Source organism: Rhinolophus hipposideros (genome assembly GCF_964194185.1).
Source record: "Rhinolophus hipposideros genome assembly, chromosome: 13".
Taxonomy (NCBI): domain Eukaryota; kingdom Metazoa; phylum Chordata; class Mammalia; order Chiroptera; family Rhinolophidae; genus Rhinolophus; species Rhinolophus hipposideros.
Window position 1 is genome coordinate 45,454,175 of NC_138059.1, and position 26,860 is coordinate 45,481,034.

At 37.9% G+C, this 26,860-nt stretch overlaps 1 protein-coding gene across 3 annotated transcripts in view; it reads right to left on the reverse strand.

Moving 5' to 3' along the window:
• The window catches only part of PRKDC (protein kinase, DNA-activated, catalytic subunit), a 296,326-nt gene that overhangs the window by 33,461 nt on the left and 236,005 nt on the right, over positions 1-26,860 (reverse strand). For all 3 annotated transcript variants that reach the window (XM_081070672.1, XM_081070673.1, XM_081070671.1), the window contains exons 69-70: positions 9,174-9,363; positions 1,756-1,930 (exon numbers count right to left, since the gene is read on the reverse strand). In XM_081070672.1, the coding sequence (XP_080926798.1) occupies positions 1,756-1,930; positions 9,174-9,363 (365 nt within the window). The remainder of the gene's footprint in view (positions 1-1,755; positions 1,931-9,173; positions 9,364-26,860) is intronic.

The following is a 26,860-nucleotide window of genomic DNA, read 5'->3' on the forward strand; positions in this document are numbered from 1 at the left end:
CTATATACGTGTATAGATATAGATATATAGCACATGGTAACTACAAATCAAAAATCTGTAAGAGATACACAAGAAATAAAGAGAAAGGAATCCAAACACAACACTACAGAAAATCATCAACATAGAGGAAAGCAAGAGAATAAGAAAAGAACAGAGGAGAACTACAAAAACAATCAGAAAACAACAAAATGGCTATAAGTACATACCTATCACTAACTACTTTAAATGTCACTGATTAAATGCTCCAATCAAAATGGATATGCGTTTGATAATGGATATGATAAATGAATGGATAAAGATGTGGTATGTATACACAATGGACTATTATTCAGTCATAAAAAATGAAATCTTACCATTTGTAACAACATGGATAGATGGTATTATGCTAAGTGAAATAAGTGATAGAGAAATACAAATACTGTAAGACTTCCCTTATGTGTGGAATCTAAAAACCAAAACAAATGAAAAACAAAACAGAAACAAACTCACAGATAGAGAATAAACTGGTGGTTGCCAGATGGGAGCAGGGTTGGGAGGCTGGGTGAAAAACGTGAAGGGATAAGAAGTACAAATTGGCAGTTACAAGACAGTCATGAGGATGTAAAGTACAGCTTAGGGAATATAGTCAATAACATTGTAATTAGATATGGTGTCAGATGGGTACAAGACTTATGGGGGGCGATTACTTCGTAAGTTATAGAAATGTCTAACCACTATGCTGTACACCTGAAACTAATATGATATTGAGTATCAACTGTAATGGAAAAAATAAAATTAAAAAAAAATGTCCCGTTTTACATCTTACTGTGTGGCTCTGGGAATAGATATCGCCCAGCTCTGGTCAAGTCTGAATCTTAGCTTGAGGAGGTGCGAGAAGGGGTCATAAAAAAGAAAGAGCAGTCTCTTAGCAAGTCCCATCAACCACACCACCCTGCTCATTCATAGGATGTCATAGGATGTCATAGAATTGTCATGGGATGACAATTTTCTGCCAGATTTCTCTGAGATACATGATTGTAACTACTGGCTCTGCTTATTTCACAGGGTGTTACGAACAACAAACATACTATAACTGTTATAACTACTGTAACAATAGAATTGTTTTTGAGTATTGTTATGTTAATATCAGCACACTCCTGTAAAATAATTTAAGGAGTTGTAACAGTGATTTTCTGATTCTGGGTTGAATATGGAAAGACTGCTTCTCCTGTTTGCATATTTACTGAGGCTAATACTCTGATGTGATGCCTTGTCCCGCTGAGGAGTCAAATTTGGGGATATGGCTGGGAGCATGTTCAATAATGGCTCTACTATGTACCCTTGGACATGGCAACAGAGCAGGCGTACCAGGTCCAAAACCCACACAAAAAATGTTTTTCTCCCCTCAGTGGTAAAGTCTGCATCATTATAAAAAGAAAAGAACTGAGAAGGAAAGAGATTTTTCATGTTTAATTTTTTACAATGTAGTTCTGTACGTAAACATCAAGTTTTCAAAATAATTAAACTATTAGACTCATAATTTGGCTAAGTATTAAATTATTTTTCAATTTTATAAAGAAATAAAAACTCCAATGTCATATTCAATAGTAATACTAGGATACAAAGTAACTTGGCTCCAAATACTTAATGTAATTATAAGAACATAAAGATTTCATTCCCAAATGTTAAAGAAGCACAAAGCATAGTTTTAGAAGACAGACAGATACAAAATAAAATAGCATTCTTTAACTTATATAGATAAGAACAGTCTAATACCCAATAAAGAGATTGTTTTCAACACAGTAAGAATCTGCTCAGGACGATTCTGGGTCTGGCACCGGCTGTGGCTGAGTCGACAGTAGCTCTGCACCCATTTTACCTGCCAATCATCTCTTGTTTTTGACTCTTTATGTAGCTCCTTCAGTAGTTTCATGGCAAGAGAGAAACTATTCTGTATGATAGGAGACAAAATAGCACGATGTCATAAAAAAGATAATTCTAAAAATACAATTTTTTACAAAACAAGTGTTATTTTTAAATTGGTCTGCTTCCCTTTGTGTATGAAACAATTCACCTTAGAGCAGCTAATCCATGTCCTTAGTTTAAATTATGTGGATGTCTTTTTATTTATCATGGGGCTATAATTCACATAAAGTGTACAACTCAGTGTCTTTCACTATATTCAAAAGTTGGGCAACCATCACTACTGTCTAATTTGAGGACATTGTCATCACTTCAAAAAGAAACTCTGTTCATTAGCATTAATTCTCCATTCCCCCTAGCCATTGGAAACCACTAATCTACTTTCTGTCTCCATGGATCTGCCTACTCTGGACATTTCATATAAATGGAATCAGAAACTATGTGGTGATTTTGTGTCTGAATTCTTTCACTTAGCATAGTATTTTCTAGGTTCATCCATGTATAGTATGTATCAGCACTTCATTCCTTTTTTATGGCTGAATAATAATTACATGGAAATACCTCATTTCATTCATCCATTCATCTATTGATAGACTTTCAGATTGTTTCTACTGTTTGGTAATTTTGAATAATGCTACTACATGAATATTTGTGTACAAATTTCTTCATGCACGGATGCTTTCATTACTCTTGGGTTTATATCTAGGAGTGGAATTGCTAGGTCAAATGGTAATTCTATGTTTAACTTTTTGAGGAACTGTCAGACTTTTTTCCACATTGGTTTTACCATTTTACATTCCCACCAGCAATGTATGAAGTTTCAATTTTTTCCATCTTCTTACCAACACTAGATATTGTTTCTTTGATTACAGCCATCCTATTGGGTGTGAAGTGGTAGCTCACTGTGGTTTTGACTTGTATTTTCCCAGTAACTAATAGTGTTGATCATCTTTTCATGTGTTTTTTGTTCATTTGTATGTCTTCTTTGGAGAGATGTCTATTCAGATCCTTTGCCCATTTTTCATTTGGGTTGTTTGACTTCCTGTCATTCATTTGTAAGGAGTTCTTTATGTATTCTGTACAGTAGATCCTAATCAGATATATGACTTCCAAATATTTTCTCCTATTTTTTCCCATACTTTCTTGAGTGTCATTTGAGGTACAGAAGTTTTTAATTTTAATGTACAATTTATCTTTTTAGTTTGGTTGCTTGTTATGTGAATATCTTTTAAATCTACACCTCTAATTATCTCCCAAGCTTCAAAAGACATTTTTATCAGACCTGTGCCTTCCTAATTACTACCCTTTCAGCCATCCAGGCTAAAAATCTGAGTCATCTCCAACTGCACTGCACCCTCTCCATCATTTCCTATCATTGCAGGTCTTCTTGTATCTACTTTTATAGAACATCTCTCATTGGTTTCATTCTCACCACTTCTCTAATTTAAGACTTCGTAGTATGTCTGTTTTTTTCCCTTAGCAGTTAATGTTCCACATAACTTTTAACTTAATCGGCATGCTTGAAAAACCTTCAATGATTTTACAAGTCCTACAGGATAAAGTCTTCAGTCATTACTTCAAAATTGAAATGCTTTATGATCTACGTCGCACCAGCTATCAGGAGACCCCCACAATCTCTCTACTGAGAGCAGACTCTGCAATTCCCAGTTTGTCACTTTTATGATTTTGTTTGAATATATCTTACACCTCTAATACCCTTGTAACCTCTCTTAAGTCCAAATCCTACCATTTCCAGAAAGTCCAGTCCAGATGCCTCCTTCTCCATGAAGCCTTTCTAGTCCAGGCAGAATTTCTTTTTTCCTTGTGCTTTTCTAGCATTGTTAACATCTCTTCTTCACCCATCTCATGCTGTTTTTGGTTACTAGTGTAGTTCTTGCTCTGTCACTAGACAGTGATCATGAGGGCAGGGACAATATCTTTCACCCTTAGAATGGTGGATACAGTTTCTTAGCTACACCATGATCCTTATCATTATCCAAAATTCCCTCACCATCAAATTCTTAAACTCAAATCATCCCATTCTGACCACAAACTTGCTCTTTTACTCACCAAATTCCAGCTATGCTTGCTTTATAACCTACTTAAGATCTCTGGTAACTTTACCTGCCTTCTTTGTGCTTTCACTTCCCTCCATGTCCAAATAAGCAAGCCAATCATTCCCACCATTCTCTTAGCAATATTTTTAAATCATTAGCCTTTAGGTATCATTTGTCAGGTGTCACATTTACCTGGAAAAATGACACTCTGGGTTAATCATAGAGCATGCCTTCTCTGCTCCTACACTTAGAGATTCACTGGAGACAACACCAACCAGGTTCAGTGCTGTCTGACAATCCATTTTTAATGTGTTGGTCAGCTTTTCCCACCACAGTCCAGAATAATCTCCAGCCTCCTCACGTTCCTCAATTCTCCTTCCTGCTCAGTCTCTGCAGTTGACTTCACTTCCCACTTCTCAGAGAAAACAGATGAGATTTCCTACTCTTCCTCACATTGAAGCCCATTCTTCCTTCCTGCCCTCTATTATGATAGAAGATTCACCTTTGCACTGAGTCCTGTCTCCGCCATCCTCCACAAGGAATCTCATTTCACCAATGATTCCTCCTCTGTATGTCCAATCTCTTCCCATCTATTAGTTCCTTTCACTAGGATTTAAACATCTCCTGTTCTTCTATTCTAAAAAAAATAAAATTTTTCCCTGAACCCCACTTGCTCCTCCTTGTCATGGCTTTTTCAGGAGTGGCCTGTGCTCACTGTCCCCATATCCTTACTTTCATCCATTCCTCTATCCACTATAATCTGACTTCTTTTACTCCATTGAAATGGTTCTTACCAAAGTCAACACCAACCTCCTTCTTTTAAATGTAAAAACACTTTTCAATCTTTTCACACCTTCACTCTCTTTGGTAACTGACACTGATGATTTCTGGCCCCTCCCTTTTGGTCTCACAGTCCCTTGATCATCCTCTAATCTTGTTATTCAGTTTCAGTTCCTTTGCAGTCCCTCCTCCTGTGCTCACCCCATAACTGTTGGTCTGTTTTGGGAACTGTCCCTGGTTACCTTATCCACTCCCGTGGTTTCAATGACTATCTACATGCTGATCACATTCAGATCTCTACTACTAGCATAACTCTTTTTATTCAGAGCTTCAAATTTTTTATGCACAAATTATCTAATGGAAATCACAACTTGCGTGTCTTAAAGGCCTTGCAAAATCAACATGTCTTGAACTGAATGTATCACCTCCCCCACAAACTACTCTTCCTCCTGCATTCTCATCCACCCAGATACTCAGGTCAAAACCTGTGCTGTAGATCACACTTTTTCCTCCCAAACAGAACTAGTCACCATGTCTCATTTGAGCAAGGTTCCTCATTTTCCTTAAATCTGTCCACTTAGCTCCATTTCCTTGACCTTTAACCTAGATATGGCCACCATCATCTCTCACATGGATTATATAAAAGCTTGCTTTCTCAGATCCTTTCTTCTTATTACAACCAGAATACATTTTAAAATTGCCATCTGATCACCTTGATCACAGGGTTTTCTTGCACAAAGGTGCACAGCCCTTTAGTAGGGGCTAAAATTCAAACTTCACTCCACTTAGGAAATTAAGCACTCTAGGTCATTGCTGGGTTTTGTATGTTATTCCCTCTACCCTATTTCACCTTTCAGTTCCCAACTTAGACATTACCTCCTACTGCAGGAAACTTTCTTCCCATAAGGCTGGGTCAGGTGTCCATCCTATGTGATTGTCTTTTAACATTATGTATTATAATTGTCCATTTGTCTATATTTTGTTCAATATGGTATCTCCAGCACCTAATGAAGTGCTTGGTAACAAAAAGAGGCAAAACTCACATTTCAGTTCTGCTACTTTTGAAGTTTTGAAGAGTATGGGCAGTAAATTCAAATAAACTAAGTTTTATGTCATTTTCAGACTTGAATTATTCTTCTCTCCACCTCCAACACTACTGGTATTGAATAGCTATTTACCCATATTTATATGTGAATATATTGTTGAAAATCTCTGAAAAGCCAATGTGCTATATGGAATTTTGGCTATCCTGATGATTTTCACATATTTCTATGTACTCGAAATCCATTTTTACCCTTCTCCTCTCTCATCATGTTCCCCTTGAATCCCAGTTTGGAGAACTTTGAGCAGCAGTAGGGAGCAACCTTTGTCTCTCCATCCAAAATGAATATCCTCATAGAAACGGCACCAGTGAGGTGGGCTTCTTCTTGAGTTATCCTCTGGAACTTACCACAAATTGAACATCTATAATTCAACAAAGGATTCTCTGCTCATCACACAACAGCTAAGAGAAACGCAGGAGGATTACCTGAAGGTAGGCAAACTGGGCGAGCAGGGGAAGAGGGAAGGGAGAAGTGTGGAGACTGGCCCGCATCCCTGGCTGTGGAAACGTGGGGCCCCAGGACACAGACAGCAGATTGCAGCAGCCAAGTGTGGGCTCCCTCCCTGCACCCCACAGTCCTGCCGAGAGATCAGCATAGAGAACAGCAGTGCCCAGGGTTCAAGGCAGAAACCTCAGCTAAGAACTGCAGCAGTGCTCTCTCAGTCAGACAGAAAGCAAAGAAAACAACATACCTAGACCCCCTCCCCGCACTCTCCCACAGCTCTCCCACCCCCACCATTCCAGAGCTTTAAGCTAGTCCCAGATCAGGAAGGAGTAGAGTCAGATTACAGAGGAGCTGCAGCCCTCAAGAACTGAAAAGAGCTGGTTTGCAGCTGTGACTTAGGGAAGAGGCTGGGATGAATGTGACACTGTTGGTGGGCTGGCCAGAGAGACAAAAACCACTGACTGCCTACCCAGCCTGCACCTTCGCTGGGCGGCTCCCCGCAGGACAATTAGAGCTGCTGGCTGAGACACATGCAGTGGTCATTAGCATCTGGCAGAGGCAGCCGTGGGCTTTCAGAAGCTTAAAAATCTTACGCCATTTACATCCCCTGAGGGGAAAGGTGCCCTAAGACCTCGGAGACCTGCGCACAGGGAAGAAGTGCACCTCCCGGCGGCTGGCTGTGGTGCTTTCAGCATGTGCTTTGTGCAGGCAAGAGCAGAAAATTCACTGACTTGTAAAAACTACCAACCACACCCCATAGCCTCACCCATCAAGAACTGCATTGCCAACGGCACCTTGAGCTGAGCTGCCGCTGAGCTCCCGGATGGCTCAGTTGGTTGGAGTGCGTCCTCTCAACCACAAGGTTGCCGGTTCAACTCCCACAAGGGATGGTGGGCTGCGCCCCCTGCAACTAGAAACGGCAACTGGACCTGGAGCTGAGCTGTGCCCTCCACAACTAAGACTGAAAGGACAACAACTTGACTTGGAAAAAAAAGTCCTGGAAGTACACACGGTTCCCCAATAAAGTCCTGTTCCCCTTCCCCAATAAAGTCTTTAAAAAAATATTTAAAAAAAAAAAAAAAAAAAGGACTGCATTGCCAGTGTCACTCTGGGTACCAGGTAGCCAGCTCTGCCTCCACAAGACGCAGAGGAGTTTTTGCACAGCAGAGGATAACCTGGAGGTAGCTTGGTGGACTTAAGCCAAGACTGGTGTTACTTTTTTAATTAGTATAATTTTTTTTAGTCATATGTATGTATGCATTTATATATATATATATTCCCCCCTTTTTCTCTCTTTTCTTTTTTCTTTTCCTTGCTCTACTTTTCCCCCTTCTTTCTATTTTTCTGTATTGATTTTTTTTTTTGGTGTTGCTATTTTTTGGGGGGATTGTTTTTCGTATTTTTGAGTGTGTTAAGTGTTGGTTGTTTTCGTATGTGAGTGTATTTTGGTTGTTGTTGGTATTGTTGTGCTTGTTGGTTTGTTTTGTTCTGAAATCACCCATGAGGGTCCAGCCCAAGAGTCACCAGAATCAACACACCCAGAGGCCAACTCCAGAGCATTGCTAGGTTTGACCTACAAGTGACAGACCCAAAGGGATTTCTCTACAGACACAAGAGCCCATAGGGGCCAAACCTCATATGAGGGGTCCACCCTCACACAGCAGCTCAATCACTGTGGGCATAGCCAATTCTCACAGCTAGTCAGCCTAGGAGTCAATCCCACCCACTGAGAAGCCAAAAGCAACTAAAGTTCAACTTCAACAGGAAAACACACACAGCACAAGGGATACCTCTAGAACACATGCACAGGAAAATAGGGAGCCTGTGCAATTCAGATATAAAGGACACACATTACATAAGTCCACCTAGTAAAATGAACATCCTGACTTCCTTCTGAAAGTCACATGTACCCCTCCTTAGCTGTGTGCCTTGGATGGCCTCTCCTGCTGCAATCAGAACTTATGAGACAGTGGGAGACAATGGCTGGTGCCTTCTGGGGAAAAAGAAAAAAAATTTTTTTGGTAGGAATTAGAGAGAAACTGTACATAATTAATTCCTGGAAGATGTGGTGTGGAAGAAGATATAAAACATCCACATTCATTTCCAACAACGAAGAGTGAGCATGGAGCTGCCAGAGAATGCCGCTATGTAGAATCTGAGGACTTGAACCAATACGGTGGAAGAAAGAACCAAAGGAGAGAAAGCAGGTCCTTGAAAGCTGGCTGCTTTAGACTTCACATTTATGGGTACTGATAAATAGCCTTTATTCATTTAGGTTGCTTTGGGTTGGATTTTCTATTATTTGTAATATAGAGATTCCTAACTGATACGACACCCATCTCAAAGACAGATTTATAAATGAGCACTTAAACTTACAAGGCCGAAATATTAATTATTTATACTAGAATAACATTCTTTGCTTTATAACAGCATTCAATATAGGGTCACTAAAAGAGCAAGCTCCCCTAAAATATTCAAATATGATTTGATAAATTTAAATAGTTATATGCAGCTTTTAAGCAAAGCATAGTAGTTATATTAATAAATAATCTTATTATCAAATGATAGTTTTCCACAAACTAAACCTCAATATAATTTGTAATCAGCTGGCAAGCATTCATTTTTGTTAAAGAATATCAAATATATTAGGTTTATTTTCTTTTTCAATAAGAGAAAAATAACCATTTTGAAATGATTAACAAATAAATAAAAACTTTAGAGGCTTTCTGAATAATTTTAAGTAAGTGTTTCCTTAGTTTATTTTCTGATACAGAGAAAAAATACAACTCAATTATCCTAACGCTTCAGATTTTAAAGAAAAGCTAAATTTTAAAAAGCTAATTTAAGAAACTACTGTGGTACAATAAACATAAATATGAGTACCTACCTGCTTTCTTGCACTCTCTATCATCTTCATTTTCATGGAAAACTTACAGCTCTTAACCAGAGAACAAACATTTTCTTTCTGCTCCTGTACTTCCATCCTGTCATTGGAATCTCCATCTCCATCGATGTTCATACTATAATCATCTGGAAGAAGAGCAAGTTTCTCCTCTATTTTACTAAGAAAGAAACATCTACACAAAACAAAGAAGAATGAGAATTAACACCTCATGAAAGAAATTTTTGACATATAGGAAACTACGGAATAGCATTCACAGACAGAAATTCTACAGTTAGAGTTTTGCTCATTTTTTGGACTGTAAATGTACACTGTAGGCACTGGATTTAATCTCCATTTTAATTAACTAATTCTTTAAACATAATCAAGGATATTTCAATGGAATTTTCCAGATATCATTTATTGCCTTCACCTCCACAAAATAAAGCCTTTAAACTCACAATTTTCTCTCATCATGAATGGGTAATACACTCTGTGTTGGGTCAAAAACCATTTTTTTCCTTATATCTCCAAATCTAAAGACCTATTCCCAAAGATAAAAAATGTAAAGCAGCAAATAGGTTATAGTTACTAAAAATATTACAAGATAAGGCTACATTGCTATGCAATTATTTTATTTATATAATAATTTACATATGACTTTGTTGTAGTGCTTTTATTTTAATTATTTCCATTGTCAGTAACACAAGCAAAGGACCTTAACACACAAAATTCACCCTTGATCAAAAATCAACTTACTTTCTGTTCATCCAGGAACTAATTTCAAACTAGCATGTCTCATATATCTTTTTCTTTTGTTTCTTAGGTCATTCCAAAGATACAAGCCTCACTAATGATCTGTCTGGTTCTGTGATCCTCACCCCCTATGCAACACACAAGGGGCCCCTCCCTCCCAATAGCTGCTACTGTTTTTTAAGCTTTCAATTTTTAATTGTAAGAATAAACAAGCGAAAGTGGTATAAAATCAGCACTTAATAAATATTTGAAGAAATAATTAATGAATGAAACATGTTCTACTACCAGTATGAATTAAGTGCCTGGGCTCAAAGAAAGGGAAGGTGGGATAACGAGGGGATGTGGATAAGCTTTTGCAAAATGAGGTGGACTTTTTCCTGGGCTTTGAAAGATGTACTCAATTTCAGGTGGTAGAGGAGGTTAAGAAAGTTTCAGATAGAAGGAACAAATTAAACAAAGGTAGAGAAGTCTTATAGTAAGTACATAGCATGTTCTTGTATCAGATTGAGGAGAATGGAGTCAGGAAAAGAATCATCTCTCTAAAAAAACAAGAGTTCTGGTTCTAGTGTGAGCCCCCTACAGCCTGTCTTTCTGCTGAAAAAAAACAAGAAACTCTGGATAAAACACAAAATACAACCACCGAGTAACTCTGAGAGAAAATAAAAAAGCAGACTTTATGTACAGGGAAGTCAAAATTGGGAGATAGTATTGCTATTGGGATGAGTTTCCTGTATTTTCTTTCATTTTCCAGTTTTTCCATGAGAGTAAAAACACTCGGAGAGTGGTGTGGCAACCTGAGTAACTAAAATTCTGGATAGAAACCCTATTGCATTGTGTCTAGAGAAACCTGGAAAGCTTAGGCAGACCAAAGATTATAATGGGAGTCTTGGAGCGGAAAAAAACCATAGAAGGGATCCTTTAATTCTGTATATGAAGCCACACAGTTTTCAGTTTACCTGGAAGTATGCATATGCAGGACTGATCAAAACAGTTGAAGGAAAGGCTTGAAAACGGAACTGAAATTTGAACCAACAAAAGCAAGACAGAGTCTACTATGCAAATCTAAGTGGGATCATTGCTTACTAAAGTAAAATAATCTACATTCTCCTGAGAATTATAAAAGAACTCAGAGACTACACGAGATAATATTCACACTTTCTAAGACACAACCCAAAATTAACTGATATACAAAGAATGAGGAAATCATATCCATTGTCAATGGAAGACAGTCAACGCATGCCGACTTGAAAATAACCCAGATGTTGGAATGATCATATAAGGACCTTAAAGCGGTTATTTTAACTATACTACAAGAGGTCAAGACAAATACACATGATAAATGAAAAAGCAGGTATCTCAGTAAAAAGTATAAAAAGAGCCAGATGGAAATTTTACAACTAAAAAACACAATACCTGAAATAAAAAAATTCACTAGGTAAATTTAAAGAGGAATGAAGACAACAGAGAAAAATGACAGTGAATTTGAATACAGATCAATAGGAATGAATTAACCTGACAAATAAAGAGAAAAAAGACTGAATAAAAATGAACAGAGCTTGGGGTGGCTGGTTGGCTTGTCTGGTTAGAGCACGGTGCTTTTAACAACAAGGTTGCCAGTTCCATCCCCACATCAGCCACTGTGAGCTGTGCCCTCCACAATTAGATTGAAACAACTACTTGCCTTGGAGCTGATGGGTCCTGGAAAAACACACAAAAAAAAAGTTAAAAAAAAAAATCTTAAAAAAAGAAATGAACAGAGCTTAAGAGATCCAGGGGACAAAGTCAAAAGGTCTAATATACATGTAACTGGCATCCCACACAAAGAGAGAAATTGTGGCAAAAAAGTTTTTTGAAGAAACAATGACAGATTTGTCCCAAGTCTGGTGACATAAATGTACAGATTCAAGAAGCTCAGTGAACCTCAGACAGGACAAATCCAAAGAAAACCATACCTAGACACATCATAATGTAAACAGTGATAACGAATGATAAAGAAAAAAACATCTTGAAACCAGATAAAAAAATATAATACATCACATACAGTTTGAATAATCATGACGTTCTCTTCAGAAACTTGAAGGCAAATATACTGCTGAGGCGGAAAGGGGATCCACCCTGAATTCTATATCCAGAGAAAACATTCTATATCCAGGAATGACAGTAAAATAAAGATATTGTCAGATAAAGGAAAACTAAGAGAATTCATCACACACAGACCTGCACTATAATAGCTACAGGAAAATTTTCAGCTGAAGGGAACTATCAGAGGAAATCCTGGATATTTAGAAACATGAGCATCAGAAATGATACGTATAAGAATTTTTTCAAGGACAACCAAGATGGTGCAGTAAGTAAATATTGTTTACCTTCTCTCACAACCACATCAAAATTACTCTGAGGGGTGGCCAGATACCTCAGTTGATTGGAGTGCGTGCTCTCGGCAACAAGCCTGCTGATTTGACTCCCAGAGGGGATGGTGGGCTTTGCCCCCTGCAACTAAGATTGAACAAGGCACCTTGAGCTGAGTTGTTGCTGAGCTGCCGAAGGGCAGCCAGGTGGCTCAGTTGGTTAGAGCACCGTGCTCTCAACAAGATTAATGGTTCGATTTCAGGAACGGATGCACCTCCTATCTGCACCTACGATAGAAGATGGCACCTTGAGCTGAGCTGCCGAAGGGTTGCTGGATGGCTCAGTTGGTTCGAGTGCGGGCTCTCAACAAGGTTGCTGGTTTAACTCCCACAGGGGATGGTGGGCTGCGACCCTGCAACTAGGATTGAACATCGCAACTGGACTTGGAGCTGAGCTGCACCCACCACAATTAAGATTGAAAGCACAACTTGACTTGGAGCTGATGGGTCCTGGGGAAAAACACACTGTTCCCCAATAAAGTCCTGGAAATACACACTGTTCCCCAATAAAGTCCTATTTGCCTTCCCCAATAAAAATCTTAAAAAAAAATTACAACTAATCTACAAAACAACCATTATTGAGAATTTCCTAAAATCAAGCTAAACTTGATTTCAACCCCATAGCAGTTGAAGGCTTTCAATAAGGACTTGCAGAAAAAGCCACCTCCAGACTGGTAGGAAAGTCAGAGACGTGGCACAGGGTGGTCTCACACCCACATGTGACCATTAAAGATCGGGAGGGCTATTTTGGCTGTGGGGGATCCCCCAATCCCTAAAGGAGTGAGAGATCCCAGCCCCACCCCAGCCCAGGGTTCCAGTGTAGGGGAGAGAAGTCCCCATAGTTTTTGGTTGTGAAAAACAGCAGAGATTGTGACTGAGTGAGACAGTGTGGCTACACTCAGAGGCACTCCTCTTAAAGGGACTGCACGCAGACTTACCCACCAACGGAATCACTCACTTTGAGCTCCAGTGCTGGGGCAGCTAGAAAGGCGGCAGGTACATATGGTGGGGAACTGAGTTGTCTGGCTGGGATGGGGCCTGGAGAGGCAGCTTTCTCCTGGACAGAGCAGCTGGCAAAGGCGATTGTTTCTTTGTTGTGCCCTCCCCCTTCCTGGCATGAGAACGCAGGTGACCGCCATTTCTGAGCCTCCGCCATTCATTCGCCCTGCCCTGGCAATTTGAGACCTGGCCCTGCCCAACTTTTGGGCACTCAGATTGCTTGTAGTGGCTTTTTCATGCAGACCATTTGCCTTGGCTCAAGCTGTTTCCTAGGGTCTCTCAAAGGTTTGCGGAATCCAGACAAGCAGCATTTGGCTTGAGCATGTCCTATACCTCTGGCTGAGCAGCTCTAAGCTGGCACTAGTGGCAGCTGGCCTTGGTTAGTGGCTTGGCTTCTCAAGGCGCTTCCAAACACAACATGAGCAGCAGACATCTGCAGATTTCTTTCCGGCTCCTGCTAGGTGGCCCCGGGTAGGGTACAGGCTGTGGCTGATGTAGACCTACAGCGGATCCCATCCAAGGTGGTCCTGGAGTTGGCGCCCCCAGTGGCCAGATTCAAAATGAGCTGGAGCATCACCTAGCCATCTTCAATTCCAACACACCCAAGGGGAGGATTGGGTAGGTACCAGAGCCCTGCTGATGCAGATCCTGCTCTGTAGGATCAGCCCCTGCACAACTCTTCCACTGTAGTCAAGGCCAGTCCTCACAACCAGTGAGTCCAAAGATCAGTCCCTCCCACTGATGTACTGTTATCAACCAAGGCCCAACTACAAGAGGAGGGCACACGCAACCCACACAAGGGATGTACCTGGAGAGCATGGTCCAGGTGACCAGAAAGACTGTGCCACTGAACCCCAGAGCACAACTACTACATAGGGCCACTCTACTAAGACTGGAAGACATAGCAGCCCTACTTATACATAGAAACAATACAACCAAAATGGGGGGACAAAGAAACATGTCCCAAATGAAAGAATAGAACAAAGCTCCAGAAAAAGAACTAAGTGAAATGGAAATAAGGAATAATCAGACATAGAGTTCCAAACACTGGTTATAAGAATGCTCAATGATCACATAACATGGAGATTGAAAACATGAAAAAGAACCAGTCAGAAATAAAGTATACAACAATGAAAATGAAGACTATGTTACAGGGAATCATCAGTAGATTAGATGAAGCAGAGGATCTAACCAGCGATATAGAAGATAATGTAGCAGAAAACACCCAATCAGAAGAGCAAAAAGAAAAAAGAATCCAGAAAATTGAGTAGAGTTTAAGGGGCCTCCAGGACAATATCAGGCGTACCTACATTCACATTATAGGGGTACCAGAAGGAGTAGAGAGAGAGCAAGGAATTGAAAACCTATTTGAAGAAATAATGACAGGAAACTTCCCTAACCTGGTAAAGGAACTGGATATACAAGCCCAGGAAGCACTGAGAGTCCCAAACAAGATAAACCCAAAGTGGCCAAAACCCATAGTGGCCAACACCAAACACATCATAATTAAAATGCCAAAGGTTAAATACAAAGAGAGAATCTTAAAAGCAGCAAGAGAAAAGTAGTTAGTTACCTACAAGGGAGCTCCCATTGTCAGCTGATTTCTCAATGGAAATTTTCAGGCAAGAAGGGAGTGGCAGGAAATATTCCAAGTGATGAAAAGTAATGCCATACAACCAAGACTGCTCTACCCAGCAAGGCTGTCATTTAGAATTGAAGGACAGATAAGGAGCTTCCCAGACAAGGAAAAGCTGAAGGAGTTCATCATCACCAAACCAGTATTACGAAGACTCTTAGAGGGACTTCTTTAAGATGGGAGAGGTTAAGGACGGGTGAAAGGGAAAGGGATTAAGAAGAAAAAATTGGGTGTTATGCAGTAGTCATACGGATGTAGGTTACAGCATAAGGAATATAGTCAACAATATTGTAATAACTAGGTATGGTGCCAGATAGGTACTAGATCTATCAGGGTGATAGATGGGAACAGGGTTGGGGTCAGGGTGAAAAAGGTGAAGGCATTAAGAAATATAAATTGATAGTTAATACAGTATGAGGAATATAATCAACAATGTTGTAAAGATCATGTAAGGTGCCAGATGGGCACTGGACTTATCAGGGGGATCATGCCATAGATGGTGTTGATGCTTGACCAATGCACTATACACCTGAAGAGTTGAAGTTGAATAATATCGAATGTCAACTATAACTACATATATAGGTATACATAGTCACGGGATGTGGAGTACAACATAGGGAAGATAGTTGATGGTATTGTAACAGCTATATAAGATGTCTTCCAGCTTGGGGGTGGATTACCATTTTATGAGGGGTTTAAATGTCTAACTATTACGTTGGTTTGTACACCTGAAACTAATACAAAAACAAAAAATGAAATTAAAAAAATAAAAGACTTTTTTCTTCACAAATTCTTTCAAATACCTCAGGTACCAAAAAATGTACACAAATTTTAACAGATGTTATATATGTATTACTATTTGAAGTTGAATTGAATTACGGTAGCAATGTGCAGTATGACGTTCATTCAAAAGATGGCATTAATCAGTTGAATGCTAGCGACACCATGCAACAGGCAAGACAGTCAAAGAAAATGACGGAAGTATGGCTGTCTTTTGCACTTCCACGAATAGCTTGCCTCGATGAGGTTTTGCCAGGACAATGCGCAGGACAAAGAGGTGCAGTTGAGTTTTCCCCACATTCTCCTGACTTAACCTTCCTTGACTTCTACTTATGGGGGACCTTAAAGAATGTGTTGTACCATAGAAAACCAGCTACACTGGCATGACTTTGGGAAACTGAAATGGCATGCACAGCTATTCAAGTGGACATTTTGGTCAACGTTGCACAAAAGTAGTTTGCCGTAATCAGAAGTGTCTGGACGCTGATGGTAACCACTTTGAGCACCTCTTGTAATTGCAGAAGTCAAACGTGACTTGTATTCATCTTTTTTTATTGGCATATATTAAATATTACATTTTAATAGTTTTTCTTTCTTAAATATGTGTATACATTTTTGGGCACCCCCATATATAAAGAACTATTTAAAGCAAAAATATAATATTATCGATCAGTATTTTCACTATATGTTACTTCACACACACACATGTTATATGTTATATACATGTTACTTCTTATACACACACACACACACACATATATTCCACACTCACACAGAGGCATACCTCATTTTATTGTGCTTTGCTTTACTGTGCTTTGTATAAATTAAAGATTACAATATTTTATTAATTTCAATGGTACAACAGTGATACAACATTTATATGCCTAACTAAGTGATGACCACAAGAAGTCTAGTACTCATCCGTCATTGTAGACAGTTATTGTATTTATTGACTATATTCCCTATGCTGTAAATTACATCCCTGTGACTTATTTTATCACTGCAAGTTGGTACTTCTTAATCCATTGCCCTATTTCAGCTCATCTCTGCACCCACCTCCCCTCTGGCAAACATCAGTTTGTTCTTTTACATATCGAAGGTTTGTGGCAATCGTGCCTCAAGCAAGTCTATCTATCAGTGCTATTTTTCCAATAGCACTTGCTCACTTCGTGTCTCCGTGTCACATTTTGGTAATTCTCCTAATATTTCAAACCTTTTCATTATCATCATATTTGTTATAGGATCTGTGATCAACTGATCTTTGATACTACTCTTTTAATTGTTTTGGGGAGCCATGAACCATGCCAATATAATAAGTGGCAACTTAATAAATATGTGTTCTGACTGCTTTCCCCCATCTTTCTCCCTCTCCTCAGGCCTCCCTATTCACTGAGACACAACCATATTGAAATTAGACCAATTTATAACCCTGCAATGGCCTCGAAGTGTTGAAGTGGAAAAAAGAGTTGTACATCTCTCACTTGAAATCAAAAGTTGGAAATAGTTAAGCTCAGTAAAGAAGGCATGTAAAAATCCAAGACAGGTCAAAAGCTAGGCCTTTAGTGCCAGTTAACCAAATTGTGAATAGAAAGGAAAAATTCTTGAAGGAAATTAAAATGCTACTCCATGAACACACGAATGATGACAAAGCAAAACTACCTTATTGCTGATAGGGAGAAAGTTTCAGTAGTCTGGGAAGATCAATCTTCAACATACCCTTATACCAAAATGTGATCCAGAACAAGGCACAAACTTCTGTTCAATTCTATGAAGGCTGAAAGAGGTAAGGAAGGTGCACATGAAAAGTTTGAAGCTAACAGAGGCTGGTTTATAAGATTTAAGGAAAGAAGCGACCTCCTTAACATAAAAGTGCAAGGTGAAGCACCAAGTGCTGATGTAGAAGCTGCAGCAAGTTATCCAGAAGATCTAGCTTAGATAATTAATGTAGGTGGATACAACAGACTTTCAAGGTAGACAAAATAGCCTTATATTGGAAGAAGGTGCCATCTAGGACTTTTATAGCTACAGAGGAAAAGTCAGTGCTTGGCTTCAAAGCTTCAAAGGACAGGATGACTCTCTTCTTAGGGGCTAATGCAACTGGTGACTTTAAGTTGAAGCCAATGCTCATTTTCTTTTTTTTCTTTTTTTTTTTTTTCATAAATTTATTTATTTATTAGTTTCAGGTGTACAAAACAAGGTAATACTTAGACGTTCATCATCCATATCCCTCACACTGTGAACCCCCCTCCCCCCATCCACCATCCCTCCGACCCCACACCGAACCATCACATTATATATATAAAATTATAGTTGGCATTCATTAATGTCCAGCCTCTGGTGTCCAATGCCATGATCAGGTATCCACAGCATCCCTGAGGTGGTCTCTCAAACAGGACGCATGCCCATCGGATACCCAACAAAATCTCCACAACATTATAGAATACCTTCCCCAAATTAATTTTCAAAAACAAACAAAAAAAACAAAAACAAAAACAAAAACAAAAACAAAAAAAAAAACAAAAAAAAAAACAAACAAACAAACAAAAAAAAACCCCGAGGCCATCTTGTGGTCACCAGCTGCCTCCAAATCCCTTCACCTTTCCCCTTATCCCCAACCCCCTCCCACACACCCATCTAACCACTCTCGGTTTTTTCTCCGCGTCCCCAAAACTGTCTCTGATTAGTTCATTCGCATAGTCTTTTCTTTAGATTCCATATATAAGTGAGATCATATGGTACTTGTCTTTCTCTTTCTGACTTATTTCACTTAACATAATGTTCTCTAGATCCATCCATGTTGCTGCAAATGATAAGATTTCTTTCTTCTTTATGGCTGCGTAATACTCCATTGTATAAATGTACCACAGCTTCTTAATCCAGTCATCTACCGATGGGCATTTCGGTTGTTTCCATATCTTGGCTATTGTGTAAAGTGCTGCAATAAACATAGGAGTGCATACAGATTTTTGAATTGGAGTTTTGGATTTCTCCGGGTAGATGCCTAGGAGTGGAATTACTGGATCATAGGGTAGTTCCATTTTCAGATTCCTGAGATACCTCCATACTGTTTTCCATAGTGGCTGCACTAATCTGCAGTCCCACCAACAGTGCACTAGCGTTCCCTTTTCTCCACATCCGCGCCAGCATTTGTTTTTTGTTGATTTATTGATAATAGCCATTTTGACTGGAGTGAGGTGGTATCTCATTGTGGTTTTTATTTGCATTTCTTTGATGGTTAGTGAGGTTGAGCATTTCTTCATATGTCTTCTTGCCTTCTGTATGTCCTTTTTAGAGAAATGTCTCCCCAAGTCCTCTGCCCATTTTTTAATTGGGTTGTTTGTTTTTTTGGAGTTGAGTTGAGTAAGTTTTTTATAGATTTGTGATATTAATCCCTTATCAGATATATCATTGGCAAATATCTTTTCCCATACAGTAGGATCCCTTTTTGTTTTATTGATGGTTTCCTTTGCTGTGAAGAAACTTTTTAGTTTGATGTAATCCCACATGTTTATATTTTCTCTTACTTCGCTCGCGCGAGGGGATATATCAGTGAAAATCTTACTCCGGGTAATGTCCATGAAGTTTTTTCCTATATTTTCTTCTAGATATTTTATGGTTTCAGATCTTACATTTAAGTCTTTAAGCCATTTTGAATTTGTTTTTGTATATGGTGTAAGGAGGTGGTCCAGCTTCATTTTCTTGCATGTGTCTGTCCAGGTTTCCCAACACCACTTATTGAACAGACTGTCTTTACCCCATCGTACATTCTTGCTTCCATTGTCGTAGATTAGATGGGCATATAGGCATGGATTTACGTCTGGACTCTCTATTCTGTTCCATTGGTCTATGTATCTATTTTTATGCCAGTACCATGTTGTTTTGATTACTGTAGCCTTATAGTATAGTTTGAAATCAGGTATCGTTATACCTCCCACTTTGTTCTTATTTCTCAAGATTGCTGAGGCTATCCGGGGTCTTTTATGGTCCCATATAAATTTTAGGATTATATGTTCTATTTCTGTGAAAAACGTCGTTGGTAGTTTGATAGGAATTGCGTTGAATATGTATATTGCCTTAGGCAGTATGGACATTTTAACTATATTAATTCTTCCTATCCATGAACATGGAATGTGTTTCCATCTATTTATGTCTTCTTTCATTTCTTTCTTCAGTGTTGTATAATTTTCTGAGTACAGATCCTTTACATCTTTGGTTAGATTTATTCCCAGATATTTTATAGTCTTTGGAGCAATTGTAAATGGAATTGTTTTTTTAATTTCTCCTTCTGCTATTTTATCATTGGTATATACAAATGCAACTGATTTCCGAATATTAATTTTATATCCTGCTACTTTACTAAATTCATCTATCAGTTCTAATAGTTTCTTGGTGGAGTCTTTAGGGTTCTCTATATATAGAATCATATCATCTGCATATAATGATAATTTTATTTCCTCCTTACCAATTTGGATGCCTTTTATTTCTTTCTCTTGTCTGATTGCTGTGGCTAGAACTTCCAGTACTATGTTGAATAGAAGTGGAGAAAGTGGGCAACCTTGTCTTGTTCCTGATCTTAGGGGGAATGGTTTTAGCTTTTCCCCATTGAGTATGATGTTAGCTGTGGGTTTGTCATATATGGCCTTTATTATGTTAAGATATGATCCCTCTATTCCCACTTTCTTAAGGGTTTTTATCATAAAAGGTTGCTGTATTTTATCAAATGCTTTTTCTGCATCTATTGATATGATCATGTGATTTTTATTTTTCATTTTGTTAATGTGGTGTATCACATTAATTGATTTGCGGATGTTGAACCACCCCTGCATACCAGGGATGAATCCCACTTGATCATGGTGTATGATCTTTTTAATGTATTGCTGAATTCTGTTTGCTAATAATTTGTTGAGAATTTTTGCATCTATGTTCATTGGAGATATCGGCCTGTAGTTTTCTTTCTTTGTGGTGTCTTTGTCTGCTTTTGGGATCAGGGTGATAGTGGCTTCGTAAAAAGTGTTTGGGAGTCTTCCTTCCTTCTGGATTTTTTGGAAGAGCTTGAGGAGAATAGGTGATAATTCTTTTTTGAACGTTTTGAAAAATTCACCTGTAAAGCCATCTGGTCCAGGGCTTTTGTTTGTTGGGAGATTATTGATTACTGATTCAATTTCCCTGGTGGTAATCAGACTGTTCAGGCTTTCTGTTTCTTCTTGAGTTAGCTTTGGAAGGTTGTGCGCCTCTAGAAAATTGTCCATTTCTTCAAGGTTGTCAAATTTGTTGGCATATAGTTGCTCATAGTAATTTCTTACAATTTTTTGTATTTCTGTGGTGTCTGTTGTCACTTCTCCTCTTTCATTTCTGATTTTATTAATTCGGGTCCTCTCTCTCCTTTTTTTAATGAGTCTGGCTAAAGGTTTGTCAATTTTGTTTATCTTCTCTAAGAACCAACTCTTGGATTCATTGATCTTTTGTATTGTTTTTCTGGTTTCCATTTCATTTATTTCTGCTCTGATCCTTATTATCTCCTTCCTTGTGCTCCCTTTGGGTTTATTTTGCTGTTCTTTTTCCAGATCCCTCAAGTGTGAAGATAAACTGTCAATTAGTGATGTTTCTTGTTTCTTTAGGTAGGCCTGCAGTGCTATGAACTTCCCTCTTAGGACTGCTTTCGCAGCATCCCATAGATTTTGGGTCGTCGTGTTCTCATTCTCATTTGTCTCAAGATATCTTTTTATTTCTTCTTTGATCTGCTGCTTGACCCATTCATTATTTAGCAACATGTTATTCAGCCTCCATGAATTGGTGTATCTTCCTGGTTTTTTTCCCCTGTAGTTCATTTCTAATTTCATAGCACTGTGGTCAGAGAAGACAATTGGTATGATTTCAATTTTCTTAAATTTATCGAGGCTTGTCTTGTGTCCTAACATATGATCTATTTTAGAAAATGTTCCATGAGCACTTGAGAAGAACGTGTATTCTGCAGCATTGGGGTGAAATGCTCTGAAAATATCGATTAAATCCAAGTGGTCCAAAGTATCATTTAAGGCTGTTGTTTCCATATTGATTTTCTGTCTGGAGGACCTGTCCCTTGTTGTCAGAGGTGTGTTGAAGTCCCCTACTATGATAGTGTTGCTGTTGATCTCTGTCTTTATGTCCGTCAGTACCTGTTTTATATATTTAGGTGCTCCTATGTTAGGTGCATAGATGTTTACTAGGGTTATGTCCTCTTGTCGGATTGATCCCTTTATTATTATATAGTGCCCATCTTTGTCTTTTAATATTTTTTTCATTTTAAAGCCAATGCTCATTTTCTGTTCCTAGGGCCCTTAGGAATTATGATAAATCTGTTCTGCTTATAAATGGAACAATGTCTAGATGACAGCACATCTGTTTATAACACAATTTACTGACTATTTTAAGCCCACTATTGACACCTACTGCTCAGGAAGAGATTCCTTTCAAAATATTACTACTTAATGACTGTGCACCTGGTCACCCAAGAGCTCTGATGGAGTTGTGCCATGAGATTAATTTTGTTTTCATGCTGGCTAACACAATGTCCATTCTGCAGTTGATGTTTCAAGGAGTAATGTCAATTTTCAATACTTATTATTGAAGAACTATATTTCATAAGCTATAATTGATATAGATAGTGATTTCTCTGATGGATCTGGGCAAACCAAACTGAAAACCTCCCGGAAAGGACTCATCATTATAGATGCCATTAAGAACATTCATGGAAAGAGGTTAAAATATCAACATTAAGAAGACTTTTGAAAGAGACTGATTCCAAGCCCGATGAGTGATTTTGAGGGATTCAAGACTTCAGTGGCGGGAGTAACTGCAGATGTGGTAGACATAGCAAGAAAACTAGAATTAGAAGCAGAGCCTAAAGATGTGATTAAGATGCTCAAATCTCATCATAAAATTTTAATGGATTAGGAGGTGCTTCTTATAGATAAGTAAAGAAAAAGGTTTCATGAGATGGAATCTACTCCTAGTGAAGATGCTGTGAAGATTGTTGAAGTGACAAAAATGACTTAGAATATTATATAAACTTAGTTGAGAAAGCAGTGGCAGGGTTTCAGAGATTTGACTCCAATTTTGAAAAAAGTTCTACTGTGGGTAAAATGCTGTCAAACAGCATGACATGTTATAGAGAAATCGTTCATGAAAGGAAGAGTCAATTGATGTGGCAAACTTCATTGTTGTCTTATTTTAAGGAATTGCCACAGCCACCCCAACCTTCAGCAACCACCACCTTTATCAGTTAGTGGGCATCAGCATTGAGGCAAGACCCTCCATCAGGAAAAAAATTATAACCTGCGAAAGCCTTAGATGATGGCTAGCATTTTTAGCAATAAAGTACTTTTAAATTAAGGAACGTACATTGTTTGTTTAGACATAATGCTATTGTACACTTAATCAACTATAGTATAGTGTAAACGTAACTTTTATATACACTAGGAAACCAAAACATTCATGTGACTTACTTTATTGCAATATTCGCTTTACTGCAGTGTTCTGGAACTGAATGCAGTATCTCTGAGGTTTGCCTGTATATCAATATATTATTACTTTGACCAAATGACAAAAAGAACATTTCATCATGAAGATATAGCAATTATCAATGTATACGTGCTTAATAATAGAGTTCAAAATACAGTAAGGAAAAATATACAGAATTAGAGAAAAACAAAATGCATAATTGTAGGAGGTTTTGAAATCCCTGTCTCAGCAGTTGATGGAAGTAGGCAAAAAAAAAATCAGTAAAAATATAGAAGCTCTGAAAAACACCAGACCATTCAATCTAATTAAACTTATCGACATTACTTCTAAGAACTGCAAAATATACAGTATATTCAAGTGCACATTCTACATTTATTAAAACAGACCATACACTGGGCCATAAAACAAGTCTCAATAAACTTAAAAAGATTGAAACCATACAGAATGTGGTTTGTGACCGCAATGTAATTAATTTGGAAATCAACAATAAGAGGGACAGAAAATTCACCTACTGGGAAATTAAAACAGTTCTAATGTTTACATGGATCAAAAAGAAATCACATGAAAATTAGAAAGTATTTTGAACTTAATGAGTGTAAACAAAACATATCCAAATTTACAATACGTAGCTAAAGTGGTGCTCAGAGAGACATGTATGACTTTAATGTTTATACTAGGGGAAACAGTATAAAATCAATGATTAAAGTTTCCACCTTAAGAAATTAAAAAATAAGAGCAACATAAGTTTAAACAAAATAGAAGGAAGAAAATGGAAATGGATGAAATAGAAAACAGATAAATAAAGAAAATAAGCAAAGGCAAAAGATGGTCCTTTGAGAAGATCAATAAAATCGACAAACCTCTATAGCCTGACTGATCGAGAAAAAAAAGAACCGAAATCAACACTATCAGGAATGAAAAAGGGGTTTCCACCATAGATAGTACAAATAATAAGATATGAGCAACATTATGCCAACAATTTGACAACTTAGACGAAATGGAAAAATGTAATGAAAAATACAACTTTAAAAAACTGACAAAAAATAGAAAATTTAAATAGCCCTGTATTTATTGAAGAAATTACATGTATTACCAAAAATAGTCCCCAAAGGAAAAACTCCAGGCCTATATAATTCCACTGGTGAATTCTTTCAAATATTCAAGTAAGAAATAAGAAGGATCTTACATAAACTTTTTTTAAAAAAGAGAGAAGGGAATATGACTGAACTCATTTTATGAGGATGGCATAATCCTAATACATAACAAAACCCTACAAAGACACTACAAAAAAGGAAATTACAGACCAACATCCCACTAGAACATGGATTTTAAAATTCTTAACAAAATGTTAGCAAATTCAAGAATGCATATAAGGGATTATTATCACCACCCATAGTTTACCCCAAGAATGAGATATTTGTTTCATATTCAAAAAGCAATTAATGTAATCCACCATAAACACAATAAAGAAATGACATCAAAATGAAGAGACACGGGCTGTTCTCGAATTCAGTTCCCCCCCACAAGAAAACCAACTAACAACTACTCATGAACAAGACACTATTGTCAAAAGTCCTAGAACACAGTGGGTAAGGCTTAACCACACTTAAGGCTTAACCACTCTTGTACCACAGAGACTGAGATGGCCTATGCCCCAGGCTGTCAAAGAACTGCACTCAGAGCCCCTCACCCCACCCAAGCCTACAGTTTCTTAAGTGAAAAAAAGAGAGCCAAAGATAAACATCCAGCTATACCTCAGTGGTGTGAGTCATTATCTGGTAGGCCCACTTAGATCTAGGGCTCCTATCTTGGCAGACTGATTGCCCAAGTAGAAATCCTAAGCAATAGCTCTATTCATTTGCATAGCCAGGATGGTGGCCCATTCTGTCCAGGGAACTTGGCAGGGTGTAGATCTGCCTGATTTGAGAACCCAAAGAATGAGACTTGCTAGCCTTGGAGCTAGCCTTGGAGTGTGTTTTACCGCTCTGTCCAGGCAGGGAAGCTAATTTATAGTTCCACCTATTGCTGATTGTAGCTCCTGGCCCCCAACTGACCCGCAAACCTGGAGCACCTTGGAAGCTGCTTAGCCCAGTAGCCCTAAAGCAGACAGCCTAGCCAGTGAACATAAGGTACCATATACTAACAAAGGGGTCAATTGATCAAGAAGATATAACATTTATAAACATTTATGCACCCAACATCAGAGCACCTATATAAAGCAAACACTAACTGAATTACAAAAAAAAAAAAGAGAAAGAAAAAAATAAGCAGCAATACAATAATAGTTGAGGACTTTAATATCCCACTCTCAACAGTGGATAGATCATCCAGACAGAGAATCAGTAAGGAAACAGCAGATTTGAATGACATTGTAGACCAAATGGACCTAACACACATATACACAATAAAGGAGGAAAACAATACGATCAATTAAATAGACAACAAAAGCATTTGACAAAATTCAACACGCATTCATGACAAAACAAAAATCATTCTCAGAAAACCAGTATACGTGCAGCAAATAATTGGAAAATACAACTGAAAAAAACAACCCTCCACAAACAAAAGTGCCGAAAATGATAAAATATTTAGGAACAAATCTAACCAACAAATCTAAGATATCCATATCGAAAAAGTACAAATCATTGAAATTAAAAAGGACTTAAATAAATAAAGACATATTACATTCATGATTTGGAGAACTCTATATTGTTAAAGTGGCAATTCCTGAAGTTGATATACAGTCAATAAAATCCCAAGCAAATTCTCAGTTTTTGTTGGTGAAAATTGACAAGCAGAATCTAAAATGTATATATAAATGTAAATAATCTAAAAACAAAGTAATTTTCATAAAAAAACAAAGTTGGAGAACTCACCCTATCTGATTCAAGTTTTACTATAAAGCAATAGTAATGAAGAGAGTTCATTATTGTGAAAAGATATACATACCGTGTTTCCCCGAAAATAAGACCTAGCCAGACCATCAACTCTAATGCGTCTTTTAGAGCAAAGATTAATATAATACCCCGTCTTCTGTAAGACGGGGTATTATATTACATTATACTATATAAGATTGGGTCTTATAGTAAAATAAGACGGGGTCTTTTATTAATTTTTGCTCCAAAAGACGCATTACAGCTGGTGGTCCAGTTAGGTCTTATTTTCGGGGAAACACGGTATAAATGAACACAACAGACTATTCAAAAATAGACCCTACACAAATACTGTCATTGATTTTCAAAAAAGGTGCCAAGGCAATTTCATTATGAAAAGTAAGAGTTTTGAATAAATGGCACTGAACAACTAGATATCCATATGGAAAAAGTGAATATCTACTTTACACCATCTACAAAAATTATCTTCCACTGGATCATAGACCTAAATGTTAAGAACTAAAACATTTCAGAAGAAAACATATGCGAATAATTTTACAAGATGAGTCTGGAATTATCAGTTTGAAGGAGATCCTGTTAACCAAATCTGAGACAATTTGAACATGAAATAAATTAGGACAATAATGGATTACATTCCATTAAATAACATTGGAATCCATGATTCTATATTATTAATTAAAATTGAAGTAAATGAATAAATAAATAGATGGGGGAGAAGGA